Source organism: Pan paniscus, chromosome 6, assembly GCF_029289425.2.
Source record: "Pan paniscus chromosome 6, NHGRI_mPanPan1-v2.0_pri, whole genome shotgun sequence".
Classification (NCBI taxonomy): Eukaryota; Metazoa; Chordata; class Mammalia; order Primates; family Hominidae; genus Pan; species Pan paniscus.
In genome coordinates this window covers 149,276,230-149,303,151 of record NC_073255.2, presented here as the reverse complement: position 1 = coordinate 149,303,151, position 26,922 = coordinate 149,276,230, and the positions used below count along the sequence as shown (strand labels likewise).

Below are 26,922 nucleotides of genomic sequence, written 5' to 3'. Positions count from 1 at the left end.
ATAAATAATGTTTCTTCTATTAGAAGAGAAGCACTTTCAGTGTGGAAAAAAATCTTTATTTCAAAGTAAAATGCACAAAGTCTCATACAGCAGATAAAATCAGTGTTACTGCTCTCAGATGTTAAGATTAGCAACCTTTCTGGCATATGCTAATTCATCATGAACTCCCAATAGCTGAACTGAATGGCTTTTAAGTACAGCTATAAGGTCTCATGGTATAATTCCTTTTGTTGATGCCAGTGACAGGATTTTAAAAGCTACATTCCATTAAAAATTAAAAATACAGCAGCTTTTCCAGGGGAACTAGATCCCAAAATTGTACCCAGAACTCTTATCTAAGATATTAAGTTAAATATCTTGCATGTATATATCATTATAGTAAATCAGTATTCTTGACAACCACAGTGTAAGAAATTAAACTTTGGCTAATTGTTTTCCCCATCATGAAATCAGTCTTTTGCTGTCTTCATAAATAAATTATGACCAAACATTACAAATACTTTATACATGTTTACTGATTTACAGAGAATATTTAATAATCAGAACTCACCAGTTTCAATAGTATTGTACATTAAATTATAAGCAATATAACCACTGCTACAAAAGTTATCTAAGTTAATCCAAGATAAAAACTGTGTCTAGAGTTTAAATACATTGAAATAGAAAAAAAAAAAAAAGAAATTAGAAAATAGTCTTCAAGTTCTGAAAATCTAGAAGAATTCTCCAACATCTGCTCTCTTATCTCGACATTTGCTTCTAGCTTTGGTTCGAGCTTTGAAGGCTGCAGAGTTATATAAATGCTAAAATGAAAAAAAGGAAAAATGTGCATCAGTAAGACTTAAGATATTCTTACAAAACAGAAAAAGGGTAAAAGTCACAAAGAAAAGAAATGAACTAATTTGACCCTATAAACATTTACATGTTTATAAAACACACACAAAGAATGAAGGAGAAAAACAAAGAGTTAACAGGGGCCATGCAAGGTGGCTCACACCTGTAATCCCAGCACTCTGGGAGGCCGAGGTGGGCGAATCACGAGGTCAGGAGATTGAGACCATCCTGGCTAACACGGTGAAATCCCGTCTCTACTAAAAATACAAAAAATTAGCCGGGCATGGTGGCACATGCCTGTAGTCCCAGCTACTCGGGAGGCTGAGGCAGAAGAATTGTTTGAACCCGAGAGGCAGAGGTTGCAGTGAGCCGAGATCACGCCACTGCACTCCAGCCTGGGCAACAGAACGAGACTCCGTCTCAAAAAAAAAAAATAAATAAAGAGTTAATGGCTATTCCATATTAAGAAAAGTACTAATCAAATTGTAAAACGCCAAGAAAGTAAGACAATTTCAAAAACCAACAGTGAAAAATGGACATCAACATTTAGTTTCATCCAAGAAAAGACAAATCATGACTAATGCAGAAAATAGTCCTACTTGGCTGTCAATTAGAACAAGGAAAAAAGTGATGAAGTGCCATTTTAATATCAATTAAATAAACAAATTTTTTAAATTATAAAACTCAATGGTGTCAAATCTTTGTGTAACAGCTACATGCCTTCATTCATTGCTGGAGACAATTTAAATATCGTCTCCAATATAAGAGTAACTTTGGAAAGTAATTTGGCAATACATTATGCAGGGGATTTCTTCAAAAAAATTATTCAAAAGAGAGAAGTATGTAAAAATATTAATGTTTCTTAAAAAAAAACTTAAAATGCCGTACAAGAAACAATTATGTGGATATAAAACTGATAAAATATCCAGGTTCTATAAAATGTAATTAAACACTTCACACCCACCAGAATGGCTATAATTAAAATAATTATTAGTGAGGATGTGGAGAAACTGGAACCTTTCTTTCTACATTGCTGATGAGAATGTAAACTGCTGCAGCAGCTATGGAAAAGAGTTTGGTGGTTTCTGAGAAAGTTAAATGTAAAACTATCATCTGACCCAGCACAATTCCACTCCTAGGTAATACCTCCCAAAATTGCAAAGAGCCTTTCAAAAAAAATTTTGTATGTGAATGTTCAGAGCAACACTATTCACAATGGCCAAAAGATGCAAACAGCCCAAATGTCCATCAACTGTTAAAATGGATAAACAAAATGTGATATATATCCATACAATGGAATATTATTCTGCCACAAAAAAGAATAAAGCTCTCTGAATTCATGCTACAACATGAATGAACCTCCAAAGCATTATGCTAAATGAAAAAAGCCAGACACAAAAGGTTGCATGCTATATAACTCCATTTGTATGAAATCTCCAGAAAAAGTAAATCCAGAGACAGCAGATTAGCGGTTGCCAGTGGCGGGGGGTAGCACAAGGGAAGTGACTGCTAATGAACAGAAGGTTTTCTTTTGAGGTGATAATGTTTTGGAACTAGAGTTATACAACATCATGAATGTAATAAGTGCCACTGAACTGTATACTTTAAAATAGTCTGTTATATGAATTTCATCTCAGCACAAAAAAAAATACATAAATTAAGGACTTTTGAAATGTAGGCTGGTCATGGTGGCTCATGCCTGTAATCCCAGCACTTTGGGAGGCCAAAGTGGGTGGATCACCTGAGGTCAGGAGTTCGAGACTAGCCTGGCCAACATGGCAAAACCCTGTCTCTACTAAAAATACAAAAATTAGCCAGGTGTGGTAATGCACACCTGTAATCTCAGCTATTCAGGAGGCTGAGGCAAGATAATCACTTGAACCTGGGAGGCAGAGGTTGCAGTGAGCCGAGATTGCACCACTGCACTCCAGTCTGAGTGACAGAGCAAGATTCCATCTCAAAAAAAAAAAAAAGAAATGTTAAGTAAAAACGATATTAATTACTATTTAACTCTCTTAAGTTTCCTCATTTGTAAAACGAGTCTGGTACTTCACTTAGCGGGCTATTATCTGATACAAAAGGACTATGTAAATACTTATTCTTAAACACAAAAACTCCAAAGAATAAAAAGAAACAAATAATGAACACCATTCCTATATTAAGATAGAATTATACGTAAAATATATATGTACATATTAAATTTTAACATGTTGTCAAAATATGTTTCATAAAATGAAAGAAATACACCTAATGGGCAAACAAGCAGCAATATTCTTTTCTCTGTTTTGCTTTTGAGACAAGGTCCCACTCTTGTCACCCAGGCTGACATATATATATATATATATATATATATATATACACACACACACACACACACGCGCGCCCCCCACACTCTAAATGCTTTCTGTATCTTTAGTACAGCTATTCTATGTGAAGCATCATGAAAAACTAAAACTCCACATATAGGTAGACACAGCTAAGTTGCTGACACCAGACAGAATCAAAGCTTTGGCGCACTTAGTTTTATTAAAAATAAAAACAAAACCTACCCTTTCGAAACGAGAAATCTTCATCGTTTTAAGCGTTGCAGCATCAAGCATCACTGGGGGTCCAAGTTCAAATACATTTCGAAGGAATTCATTTGACTTATGTGAAAGAAAAAGGTGGTATGGCTCAGTATTAAACATTATAGCTCTTTTTCACTAGACAGAGTGACTCTGATTAACAGAAGTTATGTGGAACCTACAGATAAACTTAGATCACTTATTTTCTGTTTCTCAATAGAAAGCAAATTGTTTTCAATGCCTTGAATCCAAGACAGCTATGTCAAGCTATTTGCTTTCATACAGACATCAGTAACCGTCCACCCAACTTTAACAATACAAAGGAAAAAAAAGGAACAGCTTCAGATTTATTCAAGTCTACTTTCAAAAACAAGTTTACTGTTTTCTAACATGTGGAAGCACTCTGGATACCTAATTAATTTCATAAGCCAATTAAGTGAGCTATATTCAAGACTGCTCCCTACTTTAAAAGCAAATATGTAGAAAGGATGACACTTACCTGCAAGTGGTACTGCATCCCTGATCCAAGAACCTCCTTAAAGGTGTCATAGGTGTGTTTTTTTACCCAGCAATCAATATACATGCGTTCAGGACCAAATTTAATGGTTTCTGTCGGAAAATCCCGTTCCTAACCAATGGAAGAACCAAAATTACCACAGGCACTAAAATGGCCCAGAGGGATCTTATGTAAACACAATTTCTAAACAGTCATATACATGCTGAGATAAATGAACAATATGGCTTAAACTGATACTGCCATACCTGAGATGTGGACAAACTGTTGCTATCCTGTATGTAAGGGTGTAGAATTGGTCTAGTTTTGATAAACTTGAAGGCACAACTGAGTTTCAGTAACAATTAAGGCAAAAACCACATTGTTGAGAATACCTTTAAATTTCAACAGCTCTCAACAAACTTAAAAAAAGTCAGGTGTTTTTAATGGCCTAGGATGGGAGAGGGAAGAAAGTTGCAGAACAGTCAGGAAAACAAAATGGCACCACAAGCAGGGGGTGAAATGATGGGCAGTAGGGATCCAGGGAAGGAAGTGAGGGTAAATAGGGTTAACTGACCAAGCAAAAAGGAAAGGTCCAGCAACCAGAGGGCTCCAAGAGGTCTCAGGCTAGGTTTGTAAGAAAATAAGAGGTAACACTAGAATCTAAGATTTTAGTGATGAAACAATTCTGTCAGAAGACCATTTCGAAGGTGTAACCATGGGAGTGCAGCCCAAATGACACAGAAACAGAAGTCAGATGGATAAAAAAAAAAGTCAGCTGGAATAGTGGCAGAACTTGTTAAGAAGAAAACTGGCTACTTAATTCTTTGGTAAATCATGAGTATGTCAGAGTAACCAGGAAGGGAGGAGCTGACTGCCACAGGGAGAGGAGAAAGGAGATGGAACTTGAATGACAAAACCACTCCACCTGCCTTCCAGACATCTACCTCAGCCCCTTCTCACTCAGCAGACAAAGTATATAATGTAATAGAAATGACCGTCAACCCTAGACTTAATACGGACATGCAACTTGCGGGCTTGTGATTTCATCAAGTAACTTAACCTTGCTGAGTCTGTTCCCCTGCCCGTAAAATGGGGCCATCTTTACCTATACTGCATGAGGGTTATTAGAGGTGTAAAAGAGGACATGCATGTGAGGCAAACACAGTGACTGTCTGGTGCGTAACAGCAGCTCAAAAATAAATAAATAAATAACAGTAGAGTTATCTTATTTCAATCTTCTTTATTTCAGAAAACATTAAGGCACCAAGAAAGAACTGTTTCCCACCAACCCTCTATAAAGTCATCAGCATCCTTACCTATTATCCTCTTTCCTGTTGGTAACAGACAAACCTCTGTCCCTCCACAATTCAAGGTTAATCTCAATCTTTTACATATATAGTCAATCCTCCATATCTGGTTGGTTCTGCATCACGGATTCAACCAACCATGGACTGAAAATATTCAGAAAAAAATTGCAACTATACTGAACATGTATAGACTATTCTTTCTTTCCACTATTCCCTAACCAATAAAGTATAACAACTATTTACATAGCACTTACATTGTATTAGGTATTATAAGTAATCTACAGATGATTTAAAGTATACGTGCATAGGTTATATGCAAATACTATGCCATTTTATATCAGGGACTTGAATACTCAAATTTTGGTATCTGAGGGGGATCCTGGAACCAATGCCTCATGGATATTAAGAACAGACTACATTTTCAGATGCTCCTTTCTCCACAGGTTCCTTCTCCATAAATTGTCTCTAGTATCTAGAACAAAATAAAACAACAAACCTTCCCGCAATCTGGCACTACATTCCAGCTATCAACTCTCTTCCCCTTCCCATCACAGCCAAGGTTTTTAAAATAGTCAAGGCATACCACCTTCACTTAATCACTTCTCACTTTTCAATCCACTTCAGTCTGGCTTTTCCCTCATCACTCCACTGAAGCTGCTCTTATAAAGGTCACCAGGGACCTAATCGACGGACCTAAGTGAAACGTTACTCTCTCACTTGACCTATCTGTATATAGGATTTGGCCATGCTCAAAGAGCACAGAACGGTGGGTTCAAATTTCAGCTCTGCTACTTAACTATTCTGTATTCCTTTGGTCCCCACTTCTCCTTTAAAAGGAGACGATTCTATTGCTTAAGAGGTATAATGAAATAAGAAAACTGTATGGCAAAACACCTAAAACATTAAGTGCTTGCTGATTTGAGGAATCCATGAGCCTCAAGAAATGTTTTAAATAAAAAGAAATGGTGTGGCAGCCACTACCACAACTAAGATGTTTACATATCCTTTGTGGCAGTTGAGCAACCTTCATTTAAAAGACCCATCCGAGAAGCTGGGTGCTCCAGAAAAAGCTAGGTTCCAGTGAAAAAAAAAAAGAGAAACAACTCTCAGCAAAGCCCTGAGGACAGGCCTTTCTCAGGCAGGTGCATTGAAGCAGAGGCTGGAGGGACAAGGGAGATCCTGAGATGAAGAAAAGAAGGTGGGCGGGTAGATCACTATGGGATAGGAATGGTTTCCATTTAACAGTGCCTGAGGAATACACAACAAGGGGCTGTTAATACCGGTGTAAGCTGAAACGTCACTTGTGTCTTCCTCTGAATAATCAGTACTGAGTGCTATGGCTGGCCCGGTTTGAGGGCCAGTAGAGACCCTTACAATCTACTACTCAAAGGGGATGCACGAGGGCAGAAAACTTGAAATCAGGTCCATCCAGAAAATCTAGGACATGTCATCATATCTTTGGAGACTACAGTAACTCAAAAAAAAAATCAAATATAGGAATATAGTTACTTAAAGAAAATGGCTTACTTTAGAGATACTGCCACACTAATTATAAGACTAATTTTTAATTCTTAATATTGATATTTGCTCGAGTTAGGGGTTTTTTTGTTTTTTAGACTATAAAATCCAGAGTAAATATAAAATCCTACTATAATGTGATAAGAGTCAGCATTAACCAAAAGTATTTAGATCCCAACGGATCTAATTTGTATCCTAGATTTTACTTTTCTAAAAATAGATTAAAATTAGGAAAGTAGGGTACATATAAGAGTTCACTGGAACATATTAAAACTGGATCTGGGGTGGGGTCTCACCATCTCCAGTTTAAATTCTCATTTTAAATTTTCACACACACATCAAGTTGAATGACATTTTGATGATATTCTTAAAATAACTGCTGTATCAGATAGCAATAATCTAAGAAACACACCCTTCAAATCCAAGAAATATTTACCTGGCCTACCAAAAACAATTTACCTGGCCTACCAAAAAATATTTACCTGGCCTACCAAAAAACAATTATTAAAGTTTTCAGTTTTCTCCAATGAGATATCTTTTGTCCTATAGTTCATTTTAGCCATGCATTCTAAACCAATTTATTTGCCATATAGATTGAAACAGGTTTGAGGATTACAGAAGAAATTCAAGCATCAGATAATGATTTTAAGTGGCCTTGTTAAAATGCTGGGTTTTGTTATTTCGGTTTTTAGCCTCCAGCTTTCCTAGAAAGATCATGAAGATCTCTGGCACGGTGGCTCACGCCTGTAATCCCAGCACTTTGGAAGGCCGATGCGGGTGATCACAAGGTCAGGAGTTCAAGACCAGCCTGGCCAAGATGGTGAAACCCTGTCTCTACTAAAAATACAAAAAATTAGCCGGGCATGGTGGTGGGCACCTGTAATCCCAGCTACTCAGGAGGCTGAGGCAAAGAATTACTTGAACCCGGGAGGCGGAGGTTGCAATGAGCCAAGATCGTGCCACTGCACTCCAGTCTGGGCAACACAGCGAGACTCCATCTCAAATAAATAAATAAATGACAATCAAGCTGGGTTGGAGTCTAAGGGGTAGGCAATAACTTATTAAATTCACAAAAAACACTGTACACTAAGAATGTATATGCTAAGCACCATGGTTTAAATGATGACAAATACACCAAGGTCAAATACATTTCTATCACTATGGGTCTTTCTATTTAAAAGAAAAAAAACTAAAATAAAGTATCTTTATACACCAGCATTAATTTTCTTTTGTTTGAAAAAAAAAAAAAAGTCTTCACTTATATTGTTAAAAACCTGCTAGGTCGTAAAATGAGAAATTATTTTCAAAGGTGAAATTCAATCAACAAAATGGTACAATTGTCAAGTTCAGCCTGAAACAATCCAATTTCAAAATGAGAAGCTATTACAGCATTTAAGAAGCCTACCTCCACAGCCCTCAGGACATCTCTGAAAACTGACCGCTGCTTTCTCTTGTCCACTTTGGCCCGGTGTTTATTTCCATCTGTTGCCAAGGCCCTAAGCATCTGCGTCAAGGACTCCATGTCTTCATAAAAAAAGTCCTGGACAAGAAAAGCAATTTTGTTTCCTTTATTATTGTTTTTCTTTTCTGACCTCATATAGAGCTAACAAAGAACAGTCTACATTTGGAAAATATCCAGTTGCATAAGGCAATGTAAATCTTCATGGTATTTAGGGACTAGGCACACATAAACACATGTTTTCATGCAAAAATCGAACCCAGAAATGCTGACTACAAGATGATGTACTACAGCAAAACAATTAACATTTCCCTTCCAAGTAAATGCATCCAACAAATATTTCTTGTGTTCCCACCATATATAAGACATTACTGGGATTTCAAAGTTCAGTGAGAGACAGATATACCAATATAGCTTCTACCCTTGGCTCCCCAGTCCCCAAACCAAACATTCACAGACTTCCAATTATTCTTATCCCAAAGGCATAAAGCTACAATTAAAGCACCTACTTTCTAATTTACTGCCATATTTCAAATAAGCAATAAAGCACATAATTCAGGTGATTAAATTATTTAAGGTAAGAACAAGTTTTAATCCCTTTTGGGGGACAGCTGCAAAATGTATTGAAATTTGCTGTGACCTTAAGCAGATTATGGGCTTCCTTGTCACAGTTAACGTGGCTATGCATTTAAGAAGTCTCTTTATTTGAGGTGTTTTTATTTCCTAACTCCATTTTACAACCACACTAAAAACTAAAAAATGAGTCAAACTTATTTAGCTGATCAAAACTAGAACAGACACTTCTTACTAAGAAGCCAGGAGATGGGCAATCTCCAGTTCTAGTTTATTCATACATGTTTAACATTTATTGCATTAGAGGTTAAGAATCATTTAACTTATTATATTAATATAACAGCTCTTCTAGGCCTTCTTGGTTTCTTTTAATGTCTAAAATGAAAAGGATTATTACACTGGTGGAAAATAAGCTTGAAATTAATGTGACAGATATTCTAGCTTTTAAGTACATAAATATCTTCTTGTCATATTTCCAATTACATATTCTTAACTATTCCAACAAATGTTTTCTTCAAATGTTCCAATTCAACCTCCTATATCTAAGTTAGAGACAACACTCATTAATAAGATGCAAAGTGGGTATTAAAATAGACCAAACTGTGTTTAAATTCCAATGAATCAGATTGCATCATAACAAGATGGGAATAATTTTATTTATAAAAAACAAGTACATTTCAGGGACTAGCAATCTCCTACTCATTTTATTGGCTACTTGTTCTTTTACAGTATTTTAAACATATATATGTGTGTATATATGTATATTAAAGGGTTTTTTAATTTGTATAGAAGAATAAATCAAAATTTAAGAAAATTCTATACATTATTTTAATTTGTTCTAAGAAGTGAGAATCACTGCCAGTGATTATCAACTGGGGATGATCTTACCTCCCATTGAACATCTGACTATGTCTGAGACATTTTTGGTTGTCACAACTAGGAGAAGGGGGTGCTATCGGCACCTAGTGGGGAGAAGCCAAGGATGCTGCAAAGTATCTTTCAATGCACAAGACAGCCCCCACCCCTACAATAACAAAATATAATCCAGCCCAAAATATCAACAGTGCATGCTGAGATTGAAAAACTCCACGGTAATATAATCTTAGCAATGGATAAAACCCAATCAAGTTTAGTTTGTGAATCACCAAGTTCAATATCCTATTAAAACTTGAAAAATTAAATGCTAAGTAGTTTAGAAAAAAGACTCTATATACTTGGGCATTAAAAACACAAAAAAAGGAAGGAAGAAAATAAAATGTAACACGTAATAAAAAAGTCCATAAACAGCTTCCAAAAGCCTATTAATAGGAGTTTAGGATAATTATATAATAGAGCTGTACCACTCTGGGACAAATAAGAAATGAGCTCCCAGAGAAATAAATATCTTAATATACTCTTATAATAATAAAAAAAACCAGCAGTCATTACTACACAACATGGTCAAAAGTCCTAGATCAGAATCATCAATCTACTACTCTCCATACCAAGTTTTATAAATTATAAATCTATTTTATCATCTGAAAAAAAAGATAATACCCAACCTTTCAAACAATGGTTGTAAGCATTAAAAAGACAATAAATTCCCCAATAAATTCTGAAGCATTAACTATTTTATCAATATTCTAGACTTGGAGGTATATAGAACTCACATTTTTAAAAAAAAATCTGTGTAGCAATCACAACTATACGAGGCAGTTTAATACCATATTTAAGACATAGGTTTTGCAGTCAGAACATCTAGGTTTGAATCACAAGCATCCACCATGTAGATCTATACAACCTCAGGCAGAACTACATTAGCAATCTGTCTCAGGCTCCTCTTATATAACAGTTATTACCACCCACATCTCCTAGGTTTTTTATAGGGAAATGAACTATTAGAAATATATAAAACACAGGACATAAACATCCATTAAGTTATAGATCTTACTGTTATGAACAGCCTGTTTGAACCTAACACAATATAAATACAACAGAATCTAACACAATATAAATACAACAAACTGGTCAGCTGAAGATAATTATTTCATAGCAAAATAACAGTTACCAATTAAATGGTTTCAAAAGTTGAATGGAATTAGGATGAAATGAAACCAAAGAAAATTTCCAGAAAAGTTTAGGCAGACAGGGTGAGATGCTTAAGGTCACAAAAGCTAACCATTCCCCAAACTATTATTTCTATACAGAAGTCACTGGAACACTCATTATAAACAAAATAAGCTGGGTCTTGGATAGCTAAGTATTAAGAAATAAAAATCATACAAAAGCCTAATATTAAAATAAAACTTGAGGCCAGACACAGTGGCTCTGTATCTATAATCCCAACACTTTGGAAGGAGGAGGGAGGATTGCTTGAGGCCAGAACTCTGAGGCTGCAGTGAGGTATGATCTTGCCACTGCACTCCAGCCTGGGCAACAGAGTGAGACCCTGTCTTTAAAAAGACTTATTTATTTCAATTCCTGCTAATCAAGGCAGAATATCTTTGTCAAGGTATGGAGATATTTTTACACAGAGTCAGTTATTATACAAACAAGGGCAAAAAAACAAGAAGAATGCTAAGTTGCTGCTTCTGAAGTATAAAATCTAGGGGATTTCAGATTTGGCTCCAAGGAGTTTATTTGGTCTTTGATTATCTTTTTTCTCGCTGTGCTGTAGCACTTCCCCTGTCCGCTCAGCTGGGGAATGGAATGGGTGAGACCTGGAAAAGGTCTAACTATATTTTGTTAAATTTTCCCAAGTGAGGATTGCACCAGCAATGGCTCCCAAGATCTTAATTCTGCCCACCAAATAATGTCTCTTATATTAAGTTACTCTACAGTTCCTAAAAGGCCACTAGTAGACTACTGCCAAATGCAATACTCAATTCAACCAACATTCCAAGTAACAGCTAACACACTGTACCTATCATGTGTTCTCAAAAACTCTATGAGGTTGTGACTAATAATTTATCCATTTTAATGATAAGGACACTGAGGCATAGAGAAGTTGCCCAATATTATCCAACTAGTAATAGAGAAAGAGATCTGAAGGTAGGCAGAACAGCTCCAGAGTCTACTATTATCTAATTGGTTATATGGCAAACATCCATTAACCTAGAACTCTCATAAAGGAGTAATAATTACTAATTTCAACTTTGAACACGGTTATTATTATTTAACCAACTCATTCATTAAAATCCAACCTAAAAGTTAGCTCTTCAAAAGTTTTTTTTCTAAGTCTCTCAGGCAGAATTCATGACATCACTAGATTTCAAAGTTAGTAACATCAGAAAGTCAGTTAGCAAAAAGCCTTGAATAATTCAAAACTCATTTGCTGTATGAACCCTATTTTAAATCTGTCTATGTACTTCACTAACGCCCTGGATTTAATTTTTGAACACCCTATAACTATCCCCCAACCAGCACCCACGTATAAAAAGCTTATTTAAAAAAAAAAAAAAAACAGCAAATAAAAACACTAGGTTCTGTTTTGTAACCCAGTTCATTTTTGTCCTTGGATAAAAATTCAAGTCAAATGAAATATGTCTGGATGAGTTCTCCTGGTTATCCTGTGTAATTTATTAAGTTGGAGAAAAGATACGTGGGGGTGTGTGTGTGTGTGTGTATATATATATAAATGTGTATATATATATGTATATGTATATACATGTATGTATGTATGTGTCTATATATATGTTTATACAAACTTAAACAAATTCAACATGTATAATTTAAACTGCATTATGACTTCATTTTAAAAATGCATTTCCAAGGAAAAAAAAGAAAAGAAACTGCCATTTCTGGCCAGTAGAGGAATGTAAGATTAAAAATTGGGACATCTGGTTTCCATGCGTTGAGGTTAAGAAGCTATTAACTAGCCCAATAAAATTAAATTGATTGCTAAATTTGAGTCCAATTTCTCACATAAGGAGAATTATTAGCTACTGACAACATTAACTTACTTTCCATTCCTACCTACTATCCCTCAAACAAAAGGAGTGTAGGGGAGTTGGAGAGAGCCACTTTACACATAAAAATTTTAAGACTGTAAACTTTCTTCAATACAGGCCTAGAATGGAATATGAATGACTATACATGGCAGAACTGTATTAATCCTGTTTGGAACCGTTCACTGTTAAATAACTTCTTTAAATGCAAAAAAGTTTCAGAATGAAAATATATTCTTTCTCCTTAAATTAAAAAGCATCTAGTAAGTAATTCAAGGTTGGCAATAATATCTACTATTTAGTTACCCATTTCCCATATATTTGAGTTTTCTTATTGGATCCTTCACAGACTCAGTGTGAAGACAGTCAAACCTGCTCCTCATTTCTAAATATCAGCACAGTATCTGAATCACATATCTTAAGAATACATTCTCCCTTCCAATGGTAAGATTTGAGGCATTCCTTTCTCTTAGCAATCCTTAAAATAGAGACGACAAATTAGGGTTACCAAATGACCCAGTTTGCCCGAGATAAAGGATTTCCTGGAACATAAGATGGTAAGTGCTAAACCAAAAACAGGTACAAAGCAAATTGGGTCGACTGATCAAACTATCACAAACTCAAATCCCTTCGAGAGCCAAGCCATGGTAACTAACATCTGTGAGTGGACAAGTGAATGGGTAACTGCAAAGCACATGTCCCAGTCTAATGAGCAGTGTTTATTTCCATCTTTGGCTTAGAGAAGTTACTGAACCCATCTCATCCCAAACCTATGCTGACTTAATATTTTATTCATTTGTTTGATATTAATTATGAAGCATCACATGCCTTCATCAGCTTGACGTATTGGGTATCTGAGAAATCCAAGCAGTTTCATAAAGATTATACTAGACAAAACTCTCTCCATGAGGATCCCTAAACTTCAGTTCTATAGATAGCAAAAATTAAGTATAATGAACCACAGTCAAACACTGCTGTACCAACCCCTACTGGTTTCCGCTCTCTAAAGTATTACACCACCACTGCCAAGAAGTAGGGAAATAAATCACTGGGTTCTCAAGCTGGCCATGTTCCAAAGTTATTGCCCAATTCTCAATTGCAAGGTAATGATGGAACAATGGGCCTTGTGACACAAGCTTTTTCCTCTGCCAGTTAGATACTTACACTCTCTATTCCTCTGGCCAATTCAAAGAGAAGTGCCAAAGATTCACCAGCAGCTATTCTCATGTTTACATCGTCACAAGAGAGGAGGCTTGGAAGCTTATGGAAATGCCTAAAAAATAGTTAGTCATTACTATGTGAATACAACCAATTATGTCCACTAAATGTTGCTTTTATAAAATATGAAACTAAAAATACATACATCTCAAGCTTTTTCTTCACTTCATTGATTGGGCATATGGTCAGCAGTAGTGTCCATGCAAGAAGAGAGCTGATATGAAGCACTGTATTAGGAGTGCTGCAAATAACAGTAGTGTCTTTCTCTTTGAGATAGGATTTAGTGAAGATATTTTCCAAACATTCCAGAGTTGAGTATAGTTCCTAATGCATAAGAATATGAAGTAAGATAACCATCTTAAATTAGAAATAACTGCAGATAACTAGAATCAAAGGTTTTTTACTTACAGTAATGTCATCTGTGGCAATAAAACAGCAAACACCAAAGCAAGTTGCACACTAAAAAAAAATATATATATATAGACATTAATGATTTTATTTCTTATTAATTCTACATCTTCCTGCTTTTATAATTCAACGTGAAAATGTTCTCAGCAGCATAATATATTAGGTCCCAAGCATTATACATAAAAGAGGTGAGGAGAGAAAGAATATTGAACTAAGATCAAAGGAAGTGCGTTTCAGCTCAAGCTCTGCTACTAAATTCACAGCATGACTTTAACAAAGTGATTCTGTTCCTCTTCGGTCTTCTTTTATTGATCCATAAAATCAAAAGCATGCAAAAGAATTACATAATTTCTGAAACAATTGCAGCTCCATAATCTATTATTTAAATTATTGAATCATTTTTATGAGTCTATGTCAGTAAAGCATTCTGAAAGGGTGAACTATCCCCTTGTTTCCTTTCTGTATGCTTTACAGGTGCTTACTAGATCATTAAACTTCAACTGTAATTCAAAGATAGAAAGCTTAGACATATGAGCTAAAGAAGCCTACCCTCTATCAAAAGGCCTTTAAAACACATTACAATTCCATTGGTTTTTAAGCTGTTAAAACTATATTCTTTTGTTCTTATGAAGACTCTACTATGAAAACTTCTAAAAGAAATCAGCTTTCAAGAAATAAGCACACAGGAGCAGAAATTTCATAAAATGTAAATAATTGTCTTCAAACTTCCCACCTAATTAATTAATTAATCCCATTAACTCAGATTTCACTTATTCTGGATTATGCTGAAAAGAGGCTGGGAATCATATAATTGCCTTTTGTTTGGGGAGGGGAAGGGCTAAACAAAAGTGAGTATAGTATATGATTACAAAGGTAAAGCTTATCGAATAAAACACACTCAGAACACAACACTTACACAAGCCATCTACTTGCAACATAAACAGAAGCCTTCAATTCTCAGAACATTTGTTTTAACAAATTAATCCATATAAAAATAGAATTTGTAATCTGAGATTTTATTATTCTCCATTTCCCCTTTCTCCACATTTTGTCACTAAAATTCCCTCATGTTGTTCTAAGCATTACTAAAGCTTTAAGTCTTTAAAGTCACCATTGGTATCAGGCCCAGGTTTTAGCCAGTTCTGTTCCAGTACTATGAGGATATCTGTGATATTAATCTGCTTGGTATCACTATTTTATTGTCATTATATCATCCTAGTAAAAACTGGACACGGTTAAAATCTAAAAGTAGCCTAAGCATTAAAGGAAATTTTCAATCCATAATCCCTACTGCTAAGCAAGCAGCAGAAGCAAGGCTACATCGTTCCTTTTGATGACTCTAAGAAAAACAGCCAATTAAAGAACTAGGACTAGCTGGGTGCGGAGGCTCACACCCATAATCTCAACACTTTTGAGAGACCAAGGCAGGAGGATCACTTGAGCCCAGGAGCTCAAGGCCAGCCTGGGCAATACAGCAAGACCCATCTCTACAAAATATTAAAAGCGAGCCAGACATGGTGGTACATGCCTATAGTCCCAGCTACTTAGGAGGCTGAGGCAGGAGGATAACCTGAGCCCAGGAGGTGGAGGCTGCAGTGAGCCATGATTGTGCTACTGTACTCCAGCCTGGGTAACAGAGTGAGACCTTGTCAAAAAAAAAAAAAACCCTAGGACTGCCTCAATTTAATATGGATTCCATCTGCTAAATGGGGAGGCTAAGGTTTTTTAAAAATTCACAGCAACTCGGAAGTATGGGAAAAAAAAGTCTTTAAATGACAAAAAAACTTACATACAATCAAAATTAAGTGACTGCTCCAAAAATCTACCCAGCAGAGTGTTTTCTGTCATTCTAGCATGAAATTATACCAATAGTTCCACATGATTTAAAAGCTGCACATATTCACCCAAAAAGAAGAAAAGAAAAAGTTAAGTAGCAAAAGCTAATTAAATATTTCAGAATTACTAACTACTGGAGGGCACAGAGATTACTATGAAGTTGCCAAACTCCAATTTCTTTGCCTCCAGGGCAAACAGCTAGACTATTCCCAGCCTCCAGGTGGCTGGTAAGCCAAGGAACTAGATGCAAAAGTGATGTGCTCTGGCTGAGTCTGTCACCTAGCTACCCTGGCTGCCATATCGAGAGAACCTAGAGGTGGGCAGAGCTGCAGTGGAGGCCTGGGGTTCCAGCCAATTTACATTGGGTGGTGATGATAAGAAGAAGAAATAAATTTTTACCAAGCTACTTAGACAAAGATTAATGTTACTTACCTTAAGTAACATTATTACTTACCTTAAGTAATACTAACAAGGAAGCTGGATTGGGATAATCAATATTAAAAGTATTAAAATGTTTCAAGCTTAAACTGATTCACTTGTTTAAAAAAACAGCTTAGGATCACATGTTATTTTTCCAAATCCACTAAGACCACCTCAGTGTCTTCTGTTTTCTGTGACACAGTAAAACATCTCCATATGATCACTTGTATCACTTATTACCGCACCAAAAACAAAAAATAAAACCCCCAAAACCCAAAATCTAAAGTCAAGTGTTGCAAGAGGTAAACATCCAACAATTAGAGAATGAAAGCTTTCTCAAACCCCAAAATTAGAAGACTTTCACAAATCAGAATTTCAGAGTTTCCTATGTCTACCCAAATCCATAAGTATAGAATTATCTTTTTTGTTGTTGTTGTTAAAATACAGTGTGTGGCTTTGTCTCCCAGGCTACAGTTCAGTGGCATGATTATAGCTCACCGCTGCCTCGAACTCCTGGACTTACAAGAACCTCTCTCTTGCCTCAGCCTCTTGAGTAGCTGGTACAGTACTACAGGCGCACCACGTCTGGGTGTCATGAATAGACAGATCTATAAAAGTAAATATCTTATACTTACAGTTTGCCTAGCCTGGATACTAGCTGACCCATCACAAATGATTTTCTTTAGGATTGGTCCAAGAGTTTTCAAAATCTCTTCACTTTCAATTCCAGGGCCCAGCTGAATACAAAGAACAGATGCTAATGCTGCAGCTGCACGTTGCTCATCACTCTTACCTATAAAAGCAGCCAAGATGCAATCACGATAGTCTTTTCAGTAGACTAACTTACTAAGACAGTTATTTCCCAAATTTGATCAATGACAAAATAGCATTTACCATTTTTGAAATCCCATGCTCCAGGCTTTGATGTAAGTTACAAACTTAGGCTAAAGAGCTCAACCTATAGAAACAGACCTCACTCAAATCCTAGATCCCACTTATTAGCCAAATGATCATCAATTAATTACTCTTATTCTCTAAATAGAATTCCTCATCTGTAAAATGGAGATTAGTATCTATCTTAAGGGATTATTTTAACAGTTCAACTAAATGTGTTTCAAGCCAATTTCTGTCTTCAAACTCCTTAATGTACTCATATAAACAGTGCTCAAATTGCCCTTGAATTAATCTCCTAAGCATTTTGGATGTACACAGTCCATCAGGTAAACCTTCAGAGTTTCCCCACCAACATTTTTAAAAATAAATACGGGATTAAAAATAACTCTTTAAAACCATAAAAAATACATTTATTAACTTTTTAAATTTTTTTTTTATTTTTTGAGACAGGGTCTCACTCTGTCGCCCAAGCTGGAATGCAGTGGTGCAAAAAGTACATTTATATAAAGGTACATATAAATTAACTCTTGAGAACTGTATACACCACAAGTGTGGGGCAAATACTGAGCTTAAATTATTACCTGATAAATTAAAAATGTAAAAAATACGCAAACTAAAATGGAATTTTTAAAGGTCATCTAGTCCAAAAACCATTATAGCATATAGTTTGAATGTAAAACACCTTTAATAGAGCCATTGTGTTATCTTTAAAAAGTTGGGTCTGCTATCAACTATACCAATAACAAGATATATCAGCTTAGACCCACCTCAGTTTTCCTAGGCCTTTCTTTATTCTATTCAATTGAAGAGGTGAATTTGATCAAAGGTTTCACTTACAACAAAATTTTTACTCTCAGGTAAAATGAGAAAAATAAGGATATAAAGCTTATTAGTTCATTCAATTTTTTAAAAGTGCATTTCTACATTTTTGGTGCTATAATATTTTGCTAATAAAATAATGATAGTGGAGGATAATTATTTTCATAATGTTCTTACTTGGCTGAATAAGTTGGCAGACACCCAATCTCGTTTTGTTTTGTTTGTTATAATAGAAACCAAGTATCGCTTTGTTGCCCAGGTGGTCTCCAACTCCTGGCTTCCAGCAATCCTCCCACCTCGGTCTCCCAAAGTGCCACAATTACAGATGTGAACCACCATGCCGAGTCACAAGTCTTTTTAAATTTGGTGGTTCCTAAATCTAGTAAGCCTGCTAACACTGGACTTTAAGGTCTGATAAAATTATCTTTAAGATTTCTCTTTGGTCTTAAAAGTTCTATCACTGTAACAATTTGAATTCCAGAATTTCTATTACAAAGTTCTAGAATTCAAGTATTCCAAGGGATATCCTGAAAATGATGTAATTTACAGGTACAATCAATGTTTTATATAAGTGCAAGGGAAAATGAGCTAGATGTCTGACACACACTTTCAAGCTTTTCTGGTATAACAAGAGAATGACCATCACCTCTTCTGATACAAAAAAGGATGATGACAATCTACCCTAATCCTTCTTAGTTTCAAGCTATTTTTTTTGGTTTACGTAATACAAAAACAAAGTTCTAACAAGTCTCATTTTGAGCCATAACAAGATGGTGCACTCCTTGACTATTAGAAAATTTTAAGAGTGGGCCAGTGTTCCAGTGCTATTACTAAATGTTACTGAAAAGAAGATAACACACTCCTTATTAGTTCTACGTCTGTGACTCAAAAATAAGGGCATTACCTTTTTTCAGGCAGCGTTCAATGCTATCAGTTAAAGTCATTCTTCTTTCCAGAATAAATTCATACAGCATTTTTGAAGCCAGTGCATTTTTAATACCTTCAAGAGCTGCTTGCCTTGTCTTCGCACTATTTAACACCCAATGTAAGAGAAAGAAGATCCAGTTGGAGTATACAATAAATAACTTTTTAAAATCTTATTTCCTTCTAAACTTTATCTATGTATAGATTTTTAAAATCTAATTCTCATCAAGCTCTAACCATTTGTCAATAATATAATTTCGATCTATGACTCACCTTATTACACAAAACACTTAAGGCTGCTTTATATCATGGCATTTTTCTTAGTTTGATAGCCACAACTTTAAATGCCTACATAATATTTTATCATTTCAATGTACAAGTATAGTTTTAATGTATTGTTTTCCTATATTACATATTTAAGTAAATTTACACTTTTTTTAAAACTATAAAAGTCTAGAATTGCATCTTCAGGGCTTTTTAATTCTATTAAGGTCAGTTCTGAAGCTATAGTGAAGAAAAACAATCTAGCTTTGACATTTTTTCATATCATAACATTAGTGGACAAGCAGCTTAAAGCAAGGTTTCGTTATCATTTCTAGTTGAAGATTAACTTTTAATTCAACAAATTCATTTCTATTACAATCAAATACAGCTATGTATGTGCTATTATGCTAGAATAATGACTAATCTGACTCAATCTAAATTCTAATGGCACGTTACTACCCACATTAAAGTCCAACGGAATAAGAAACATCCAAAGTAAACAAATTAACCTTTAGGAAAAATATATTGCTATTATCTGAGAGCTGCACAAATTATATACATGTAAGGTAACTGATTAGAAGCACACAGAATAATCATTTCTCTTAGCTTTTGACTAAGATCAAGCATAGACTCACACAGAATGGAGTTTCCAGTATTGCCTACCTCTTATCCAGGGTTAGGTCAATTAATCCCTTCAACTTGTACTCTAGGTCTTCTTGAGTTCCTTCCTCATCAAGGACTTCTGGTCCTAAGAAATAATATAAAACAGCCATCGTAATTTAAAAGAAAAAAAACAGGGAATAATAGTATACTTTAGCTACAAGAATTCCTCCACCTGAAACATTTTATCTAAAGTTGCAAATTTAAATTTAAAACTCATACCATCTTCAGCAAAACTGGAAGGATCGCTATAACCACTGCAATGGCTCATTGTTTCAATTGATGCATCTTCATCACTAAAAGGCTGAACATTTCGATGCTGGCCACCTATTAGGTAAAAGAGGAAAGAGGTAAATTATTTTATTGCCATATACCTAAATATTTAACTTTGGAATTTTTAAGTTTACTTAAAGAGAAATCCTGTAATAAAACCACAGACTCATTTTATAAAGAGATTTTATCACAAGTGAACATACTTAAATATTCTTAAACTAAGTTCACCTAATTATGTATTTCAAAGCACCAATGATACATCAACTATATGCATCAGTCCTCTAACAAGAGGCATTCTTTTTTTTTTTTTTGAGACAGAGCCTCCCTGTCGCCCTGGCTGCAGTGCATGGCACAATCTTGGCTCACTGTAACCTCCACCTCCTGGGTTCGAGCAATTCTCCTGCCTCGGCCTCCTGAGTAGCTGGGATTACAGGCGCACACCACCATGCCTGACAAATTTTTTGTGTATTTTTAGTAGAGACAGGGTTTCACCATGTTGGTTAGGCTGGTCTCGAACTCCTGACCTCGTGATCCACCCACTTCGGCCTCCCAAAGTGCTGAGATTACAGGTGTGAGCCACCGAGCCCAGCCAACGCACTCATTTTTTATGACACAAAAACTGATACAAAGGTGGGCGCGGTGGCTCCCGCCTGTAATCCTAGCACTTGGGAGGCTGAGGCGGGCAGATCACTTGAGGTCAGGAATTTGAGACCTGCCTGGCCAACATGGTGAATGAAACCCCATCTCTACTAATACAAAAATTAGCCCGGTGTAGTGGTGCGTGCCTGTAGTCCCAGCTACTCGGGAGGCTGAGGCAGAAGAATCGCTTGAGCCTCGGAGGCAGACGTTGCAGTGAGCCAAGATGGTGCCACTGCACTCCAGCCTGGGCGACAGACCAAGACCTTGTCTCAAAAAAAAAAAAAAAAAAAAAACTGATATGAAGATGAAATAATTATTTCTACACCATGATTTCAAATCATGAAGACAATGAAAACAGATCCAGAAATAGTGTTGTATCATAGATAATCATAAGAATAAGACAAATATATTTTCCAATGAGAATGGCTGGACTTAGCAAACATGAACTGGTGAATGGGTTTTTAGGTTACACATGTCTTATGTTAAGGGGAATTAAGGAGTTAAGGCAGGGTAGTTTTAAAGACAACTTGAAGTGAGAGAAGACAAAAAAGGCTTGAAATAGAAGTTTTGGTATTTGATATACTATAAAAGCCTATCAGATAAACTACCTTTAAGGGAAAGTTTCTACAATGTGCAAGAGTTTAAAAGTACCAATGCTGGCCGGGTGCGGTGGCTCACACATATAATCCCAGCACTTTGGGAGGCTGAGGCCGGCAGATCACCTGAGGTCAGGAGTTGGAGACCAGCCTGGCCAACATGGCGAAACCCAGTCTCTACTAAAAATACAAAAATTAGCTGGGCCTGGTGGCAGGCACTTGTAATCCCAGCTAATTGGGAGGCTGAGGCAGAGAATCGCTTGAACCCAGGTGGCACAGACTGCAGTGAGCCAAGATAGCACCACTGCACTGCCTGCCTGCGGGACAAGAGTAAAACTCTGTCTCAAAAAAAAAAAAAGTACCGCTGCTGTTACTAAAAAAATAAAATCTTCTTTTTAAAAACTAGACTCTTTCTTTAAACTTCATTAACTTCAGGAATAAATACACAGTCACTTAGGGATTTTGTATTAATAAAAGGACTGCCAAGTCATAAACTACAATTCAGCACTGAGTTAAATTAAGTCCCAAATTCTGCCCCAAAAGTGACCGTGAGTCACCTGATTAACCTCTGAACCTAATTCCCTTTCAGTAAAATCAAAGTTCGTATGTTCAAACGTCACCACCTTAACGGTTTTTTTTTTAATGCTTCAAATTTAAGCCTGTTATTGTTGGGCTGGATTTTTTTTTTAACGGAGTTGTCTTTTTTAAAATCAAAACAAAGAATTTAGCAGATTTTTAAATTAACACAGCAAGCAAGTGGCCTTCAGATTTGCTTGTGTGGTGCCAAAGTAGTAAAGCATAAAGATTAAGCAATGAAGCCAAAATCTCAAAATTTCTTGGAGTGCTTAGGACAGGAATAAACAAAGACCTATGACATCACACTCTATTTCTGGATCTATCTTCCTCGTTTTTATGACTGAAGTCATGGCGATAGACGAGTGTCATCTGATTAATTTTATTAACATTTATTCACAAGTCAATTCACAGTTTTTCTTTTTCATAGCCTATTTCTAAGAGTATTCCTCCTATGCAGCTCTTACTCTGCTCCCTTAACTCATCAGTATTAATGATTTCTAAGATTCGAGGGAAAGAAAAAAAATACACATATATATGTATCAAGAAAAAGAACCCTGTATGAATGCCTGATATTTAGGTCAAACTCACCCACACTGTGATCCTAAGTACCATGAAAGAGATGGCACTCTAGGCACATAAAGTACTTACTTCTAGAGGGCTTACTAACAAGGTTTTGTTCTTTCTTAAAAATATTCTCTTTAAATTAAGTGCTATGACATACCTGTATAAAAGAAGTCAATTTTATTAGCTTCCTAAAACTCTCCACTAACATAAAAAAAATAAAGAGTTTAAATGGAAAACTCATTAAAGTAATAATGACAATTTGGTTACATAGTGGAGACCTCATTTGAATCCCATTTCTTTTAGATGTCATTTAAAAATACTAGTTAGGTAAGTGGCTTGTTAAGTAAGCAAAAGTTTGTGTAATTTTCCATCTCTTCTACTCAACTATTATTTATTCATTGTTTATTAAACAAGTAAAACATTCACATAGGACCAAGTTAAAGTTTTAAAAAGTAAATCTCACCCCCATACCTTTCCCCAGCTCCACTTCTGAGGTAACCACAGTTAACAAGTTCTAGCACACACTTCCAAAGATATTCAAAGCATGTATTGTGTTATAAATTAATCAAAGAATTATTTTCCACTTGTTTACATATGCTAAAATTCAGTGGTGAAATGGATCTTTTCTACTAAAATAGTGAAAAGGTAGCAGCAATAAAGCTGATGAAAGGTCACAAATGAGCCCTGAGGCAAAATTTAAAAGGCAATCCCCATACAGCCACCAGAGGCCTGTATAGGTACTATAAGCACAAAGAGGGAAGGAGGCTTGCCCAGAAACTTTAGACGGGATTAAAGGTTTGTGCGTGATCTAGGCCATTACTAACATCATTATAACTTTCAAACTTTAGCTTTCAAACTTTTCCATTTCATCAACAAAAGGGTAAAAGAATAAAATAAATATCTTCTAGAAAGAATTCAAATGTTTGATTCAGATGAGGAAAAGCTGAAACACAGTGGTAAGAAATATCCTCAGACCAGGCACCGTCCCAGCATTGTGGGAGGCTGAGGCAGGAAGATCCCTGGGGACGAGGGACTCGTGACCAGCCTGGCCAACATAGACCTTGTCTCTACAAAAAATGTAAAAAATAGCCAGGAATGGTGTCACATGCCTGTAGTCCTAGCTACAGGAGGCTGAGGAGGGAGAGCTGCTTGAGCCCAGGAGTTAAGAGGTTGCAGTGAGCTATGATCACACCACACCGCACTCCAGCCTGGGCGACAGAGCCAGACTCCCTCTTTCCCTTAAAAAAAAAAAAAAGTATCCTCAATTCACATAGAGCAACCAGAGGCCACAATAAACTAATTACATATTTTACATCTTGATAAAGAATGAATTTCATCAACATGGAGAGCATTCAAACTAAAGAGGCACCTAAAAAATGTAAAAAATTGCTGTTTTAAGAATCCCTCCCTATGGTCAATTACTAAATGTTTAATACATGATCACGAGTTTTTGAGCTTTTTTAAATGCCAGTTTCCAATAACCTTTAACAACATAACCCCATATTTACTTTTCTTGTGAACAAAGGCATATCATTCTGAGTGGCAGCCGTGGCGGAGGGGCAACTGTGTCCAAAAATACCTGATGGCTAATAGTTCCAGTGTGATAACGTCGGAGAATACTCCAATATTTAACTCCTGTTTAAATTTCTAAATAAAATATTACCCAGGTTATTTAATACTCGATTTGAGTTTATTGGGGTCTCTCCTAGAAGGGCCTTCCAATTCCAATTGGAATCCTTTTTCTTAACCATATAATAAGTAGAAAACCATAAATTCAGTTAAGCACCTACTCATCCCACCCAGGAAAAGTTTCAACTTCGTAGCGAGGGCACAATAACCTCAACTTTTAGCCAACTGCAACCTAAGCTCCTCACTACCCTGCCTCTCTGGGGCTCACTGCAGAGAACATATAGAATGCAGCACAAAGGAGAACGCGTTTCTTCCCCCCGTGAGCAGAAGGTCGCCTCGGGTGGTCGCAGAGGTCCTAGAGGTTCAGGGCTTCTGCAGGTGCCAGTTAGGGGAAGGAGCACAGCCTAGGGGGGAGAAAGTGGTCCCCCCGCCTCCGACGCCTTCCCCTGGCCAGGTGGACATGCGAGACGGAAAGCTTCCCCGGCGCCTCTGCGTCACCCCGGGCCCACCGCGCAAGGCCCAGGCCGCGTGACGCAAGAGCCCGTCCAAACCCGCCGGACGTTTGGCATCCCAGGAGCTCCATGTTGGAGCCAGGGTGTCAAAGGCGGCCAGTGACGGCACGGACTCAACTCCCCGTTCTTCCCCACCCGTGGTCGGGGAGAGATCGGGCGAGATCGCCGCCGAGAAAGGAACTCTGACAATGGTTCCTTTCCCGCCCAGCTCCCGGTCAGCCCCTGTCCCGACACACTCTCAGGCCCAAGGACCCGTTCCTCCCTGCCCCCCACGGCCGGTGCCCAAGAGTCCGGTTCGCACGCCAGATCTAAATCGCGCGAGGAGCAGCGCCTAGGGCACGCTGGGAATTGTAGTTCAGTAGCCAAACCACGCACCCTGGAAATGCAAATGTGTACATCAGAAAAAGAACTACAACTCCCACCGTGCCCAAGCATGGAAGACTCGCCAGCCTGGCCGGCAACCGGGATGCCGGCGGCGGGGATACCCCTTACCTGCTGTCGCCGCCGTCGCTGCGGCTGCTCCTGACCCGCCGCCGCCAGCACTGCCACCGCGGTGGGGAGTGTTCCGCTTCTTGTTCTTCGGCATCGTGGGACGCCTGGTGCCGCCCAGAGTCGGAGCTTAGCGAGGATCAGCCGATGGAGCTGCACTTTTTACTCGTGCGTCTGTGCGGCGGGCGGCTGAGAGGCGAGTCTTCGGCTAACAACGGAGTCGAGAAGCGGCGGGGGTAAGAGTGGGCGGTGGCGGCAGCAGAAATCCCCGTGAAGAGCTGTGATCGAAAACGATACATGTTTCTCTCTAGCGCGGGAGCTAAGGCGGGGCAGGGGAGGCCACGACGCCTTAAGTAGCAATACCGCCACCTGACGTCACTCTGTGGGCGGGGCTTGAGCGCTTCCCAGCCAATCCCTGCACACCTCCCCACTGTACTCCTCCGTCGGGCGGGGCGCGGATCCTGCCTACAAATCCCATGCGGCCAGTCTTCCGTCCGCGCCCAGGGAGCCTGTCTTCATGGCCTCACTGAATTCTGGGAAACGTAGTAAGGCTGGGGCCGGGGCCTCCTCCCAGCCGTCTCTTCCCAACGGGCTTTTCTGCCCACTTGCTTTTTTCTTGGTGACCCCACCCCTGCCTCGGCGCGCCCCCGCCTTGGAACTGGGTGAGGTAGGCACCGGCGATGCACAGTGGGGCGAGTATGCCCTATGACGAGAGTCGGCTTCCAGCTGGCAGCTATGCAATCACCTTTGCTTCTCTTTCTCCGGAGGCTGGTGTTCTCCTTAACCTTTCCCCTACTTCCCTGCGGCACCTGCCAGGCACGCAGCCTTACCTCTCCTGGGTAACATTTCCATGGTTTTAGTTTTAACTAGTTCCATGAACTACTTAAGCCATCATCAGTACTGTACCTGTAATTGGACCGTGGTTCAGGGTTATGTGCCCCCCATCCCTCCCCCCCAAAAAAAGGATGCTTTCGTCTACTTAGTTGTGGAGTTCGTGTATATCTCAGATTCTAGACTAGGAATATATGACGATTCAGCGTTGTGGGTTTCTATACAAGAATGTGTCCCTTGACAATACTACCTGCCAGTTCTGAGAACTTCACAGCTGGTAAAACAAACACGAGTTATACAGATCAATAATCGCAGTGCTGCCTTTTTTCTCAAGGCACTCCTAGATCTCTGTCTTCCTTGTTAGGACATTTGTCTAGTATTTAGAGCCTGTTATTAGGTTCATATACTATGCTTATGACAGATCAAAGTCCCTGACTCACCTCAATGTAGGTGAGTCATCCGCCACTCCACCTCTCAGCTGAGCTCTATTCTTCTATTTTCAATTGCCTGTAGCACATTTCCACCAGAATGTTCCACTTGTGCCTCAACCCAACATCTCTGAAACGAATACTATATTTCCTTCTTCCTGTCTTCCCTTTGTTCACTGTACTATTTATTATCCTCCCATATGTTAAATTCCAAAACTCAAATTCATAGTCTTTTTTCCCTTTGATGCACCACCCCCTCCCCACCCGC

At 37.7% G+C, this 26,922-nt stretch overlaps 2 protein-coding genes across 2 annotated transcripts; both read right to left on the bottom strand.

Moving 5' to 3' along the window:
• Positions 1-34: 34 nt before the first annotated feature.
• On the bottom strand, positions 35-25,777 carry IFRD1 (interferon related developmental regulator 1). Its single transcript, XM_003811226.5, has 12 exons — positions 25,399-25,777; positions 20,340-20,444; positions 20,121-20,205; positions 19,174-19,298; positions 17,192-17,349; positions 14,301-14,351; positions 14,038-14,216; positions 13,839-13,947; positions 8,122-8,256; positions 3,895-4,023; positions 3,381-3,476; positions 35-800 (listed from the first exon to the last, which is right to left on the bottom strand). Exons 1-12 carry the CDS (start codon positions 25,490-25,492, stop codon positions 711-713), a joined length of 1,356 nt encoding a protein of 451 aa, XP_003811274.1. The 5' UTR covers positions 25,493-25,777; the 3' UTR covers positions 35-710.
• LOC129398346 (uncharacterized) lies at positions 22,590-25,694 on the bottom strand. Its single transcript, XM_055115326.2, has one exon. The coding sequence runs from the start codon at positions 25,692-25,694 to the stop codon at positions 25,536-25,538; it is 159 nt and encodes a 52-aa protein (XP_054971301.1). The 3' UTR covers positions 22,590-25,535.
• Positions 25,778-26,922: the final 1,145 nt, after the last annotated feature.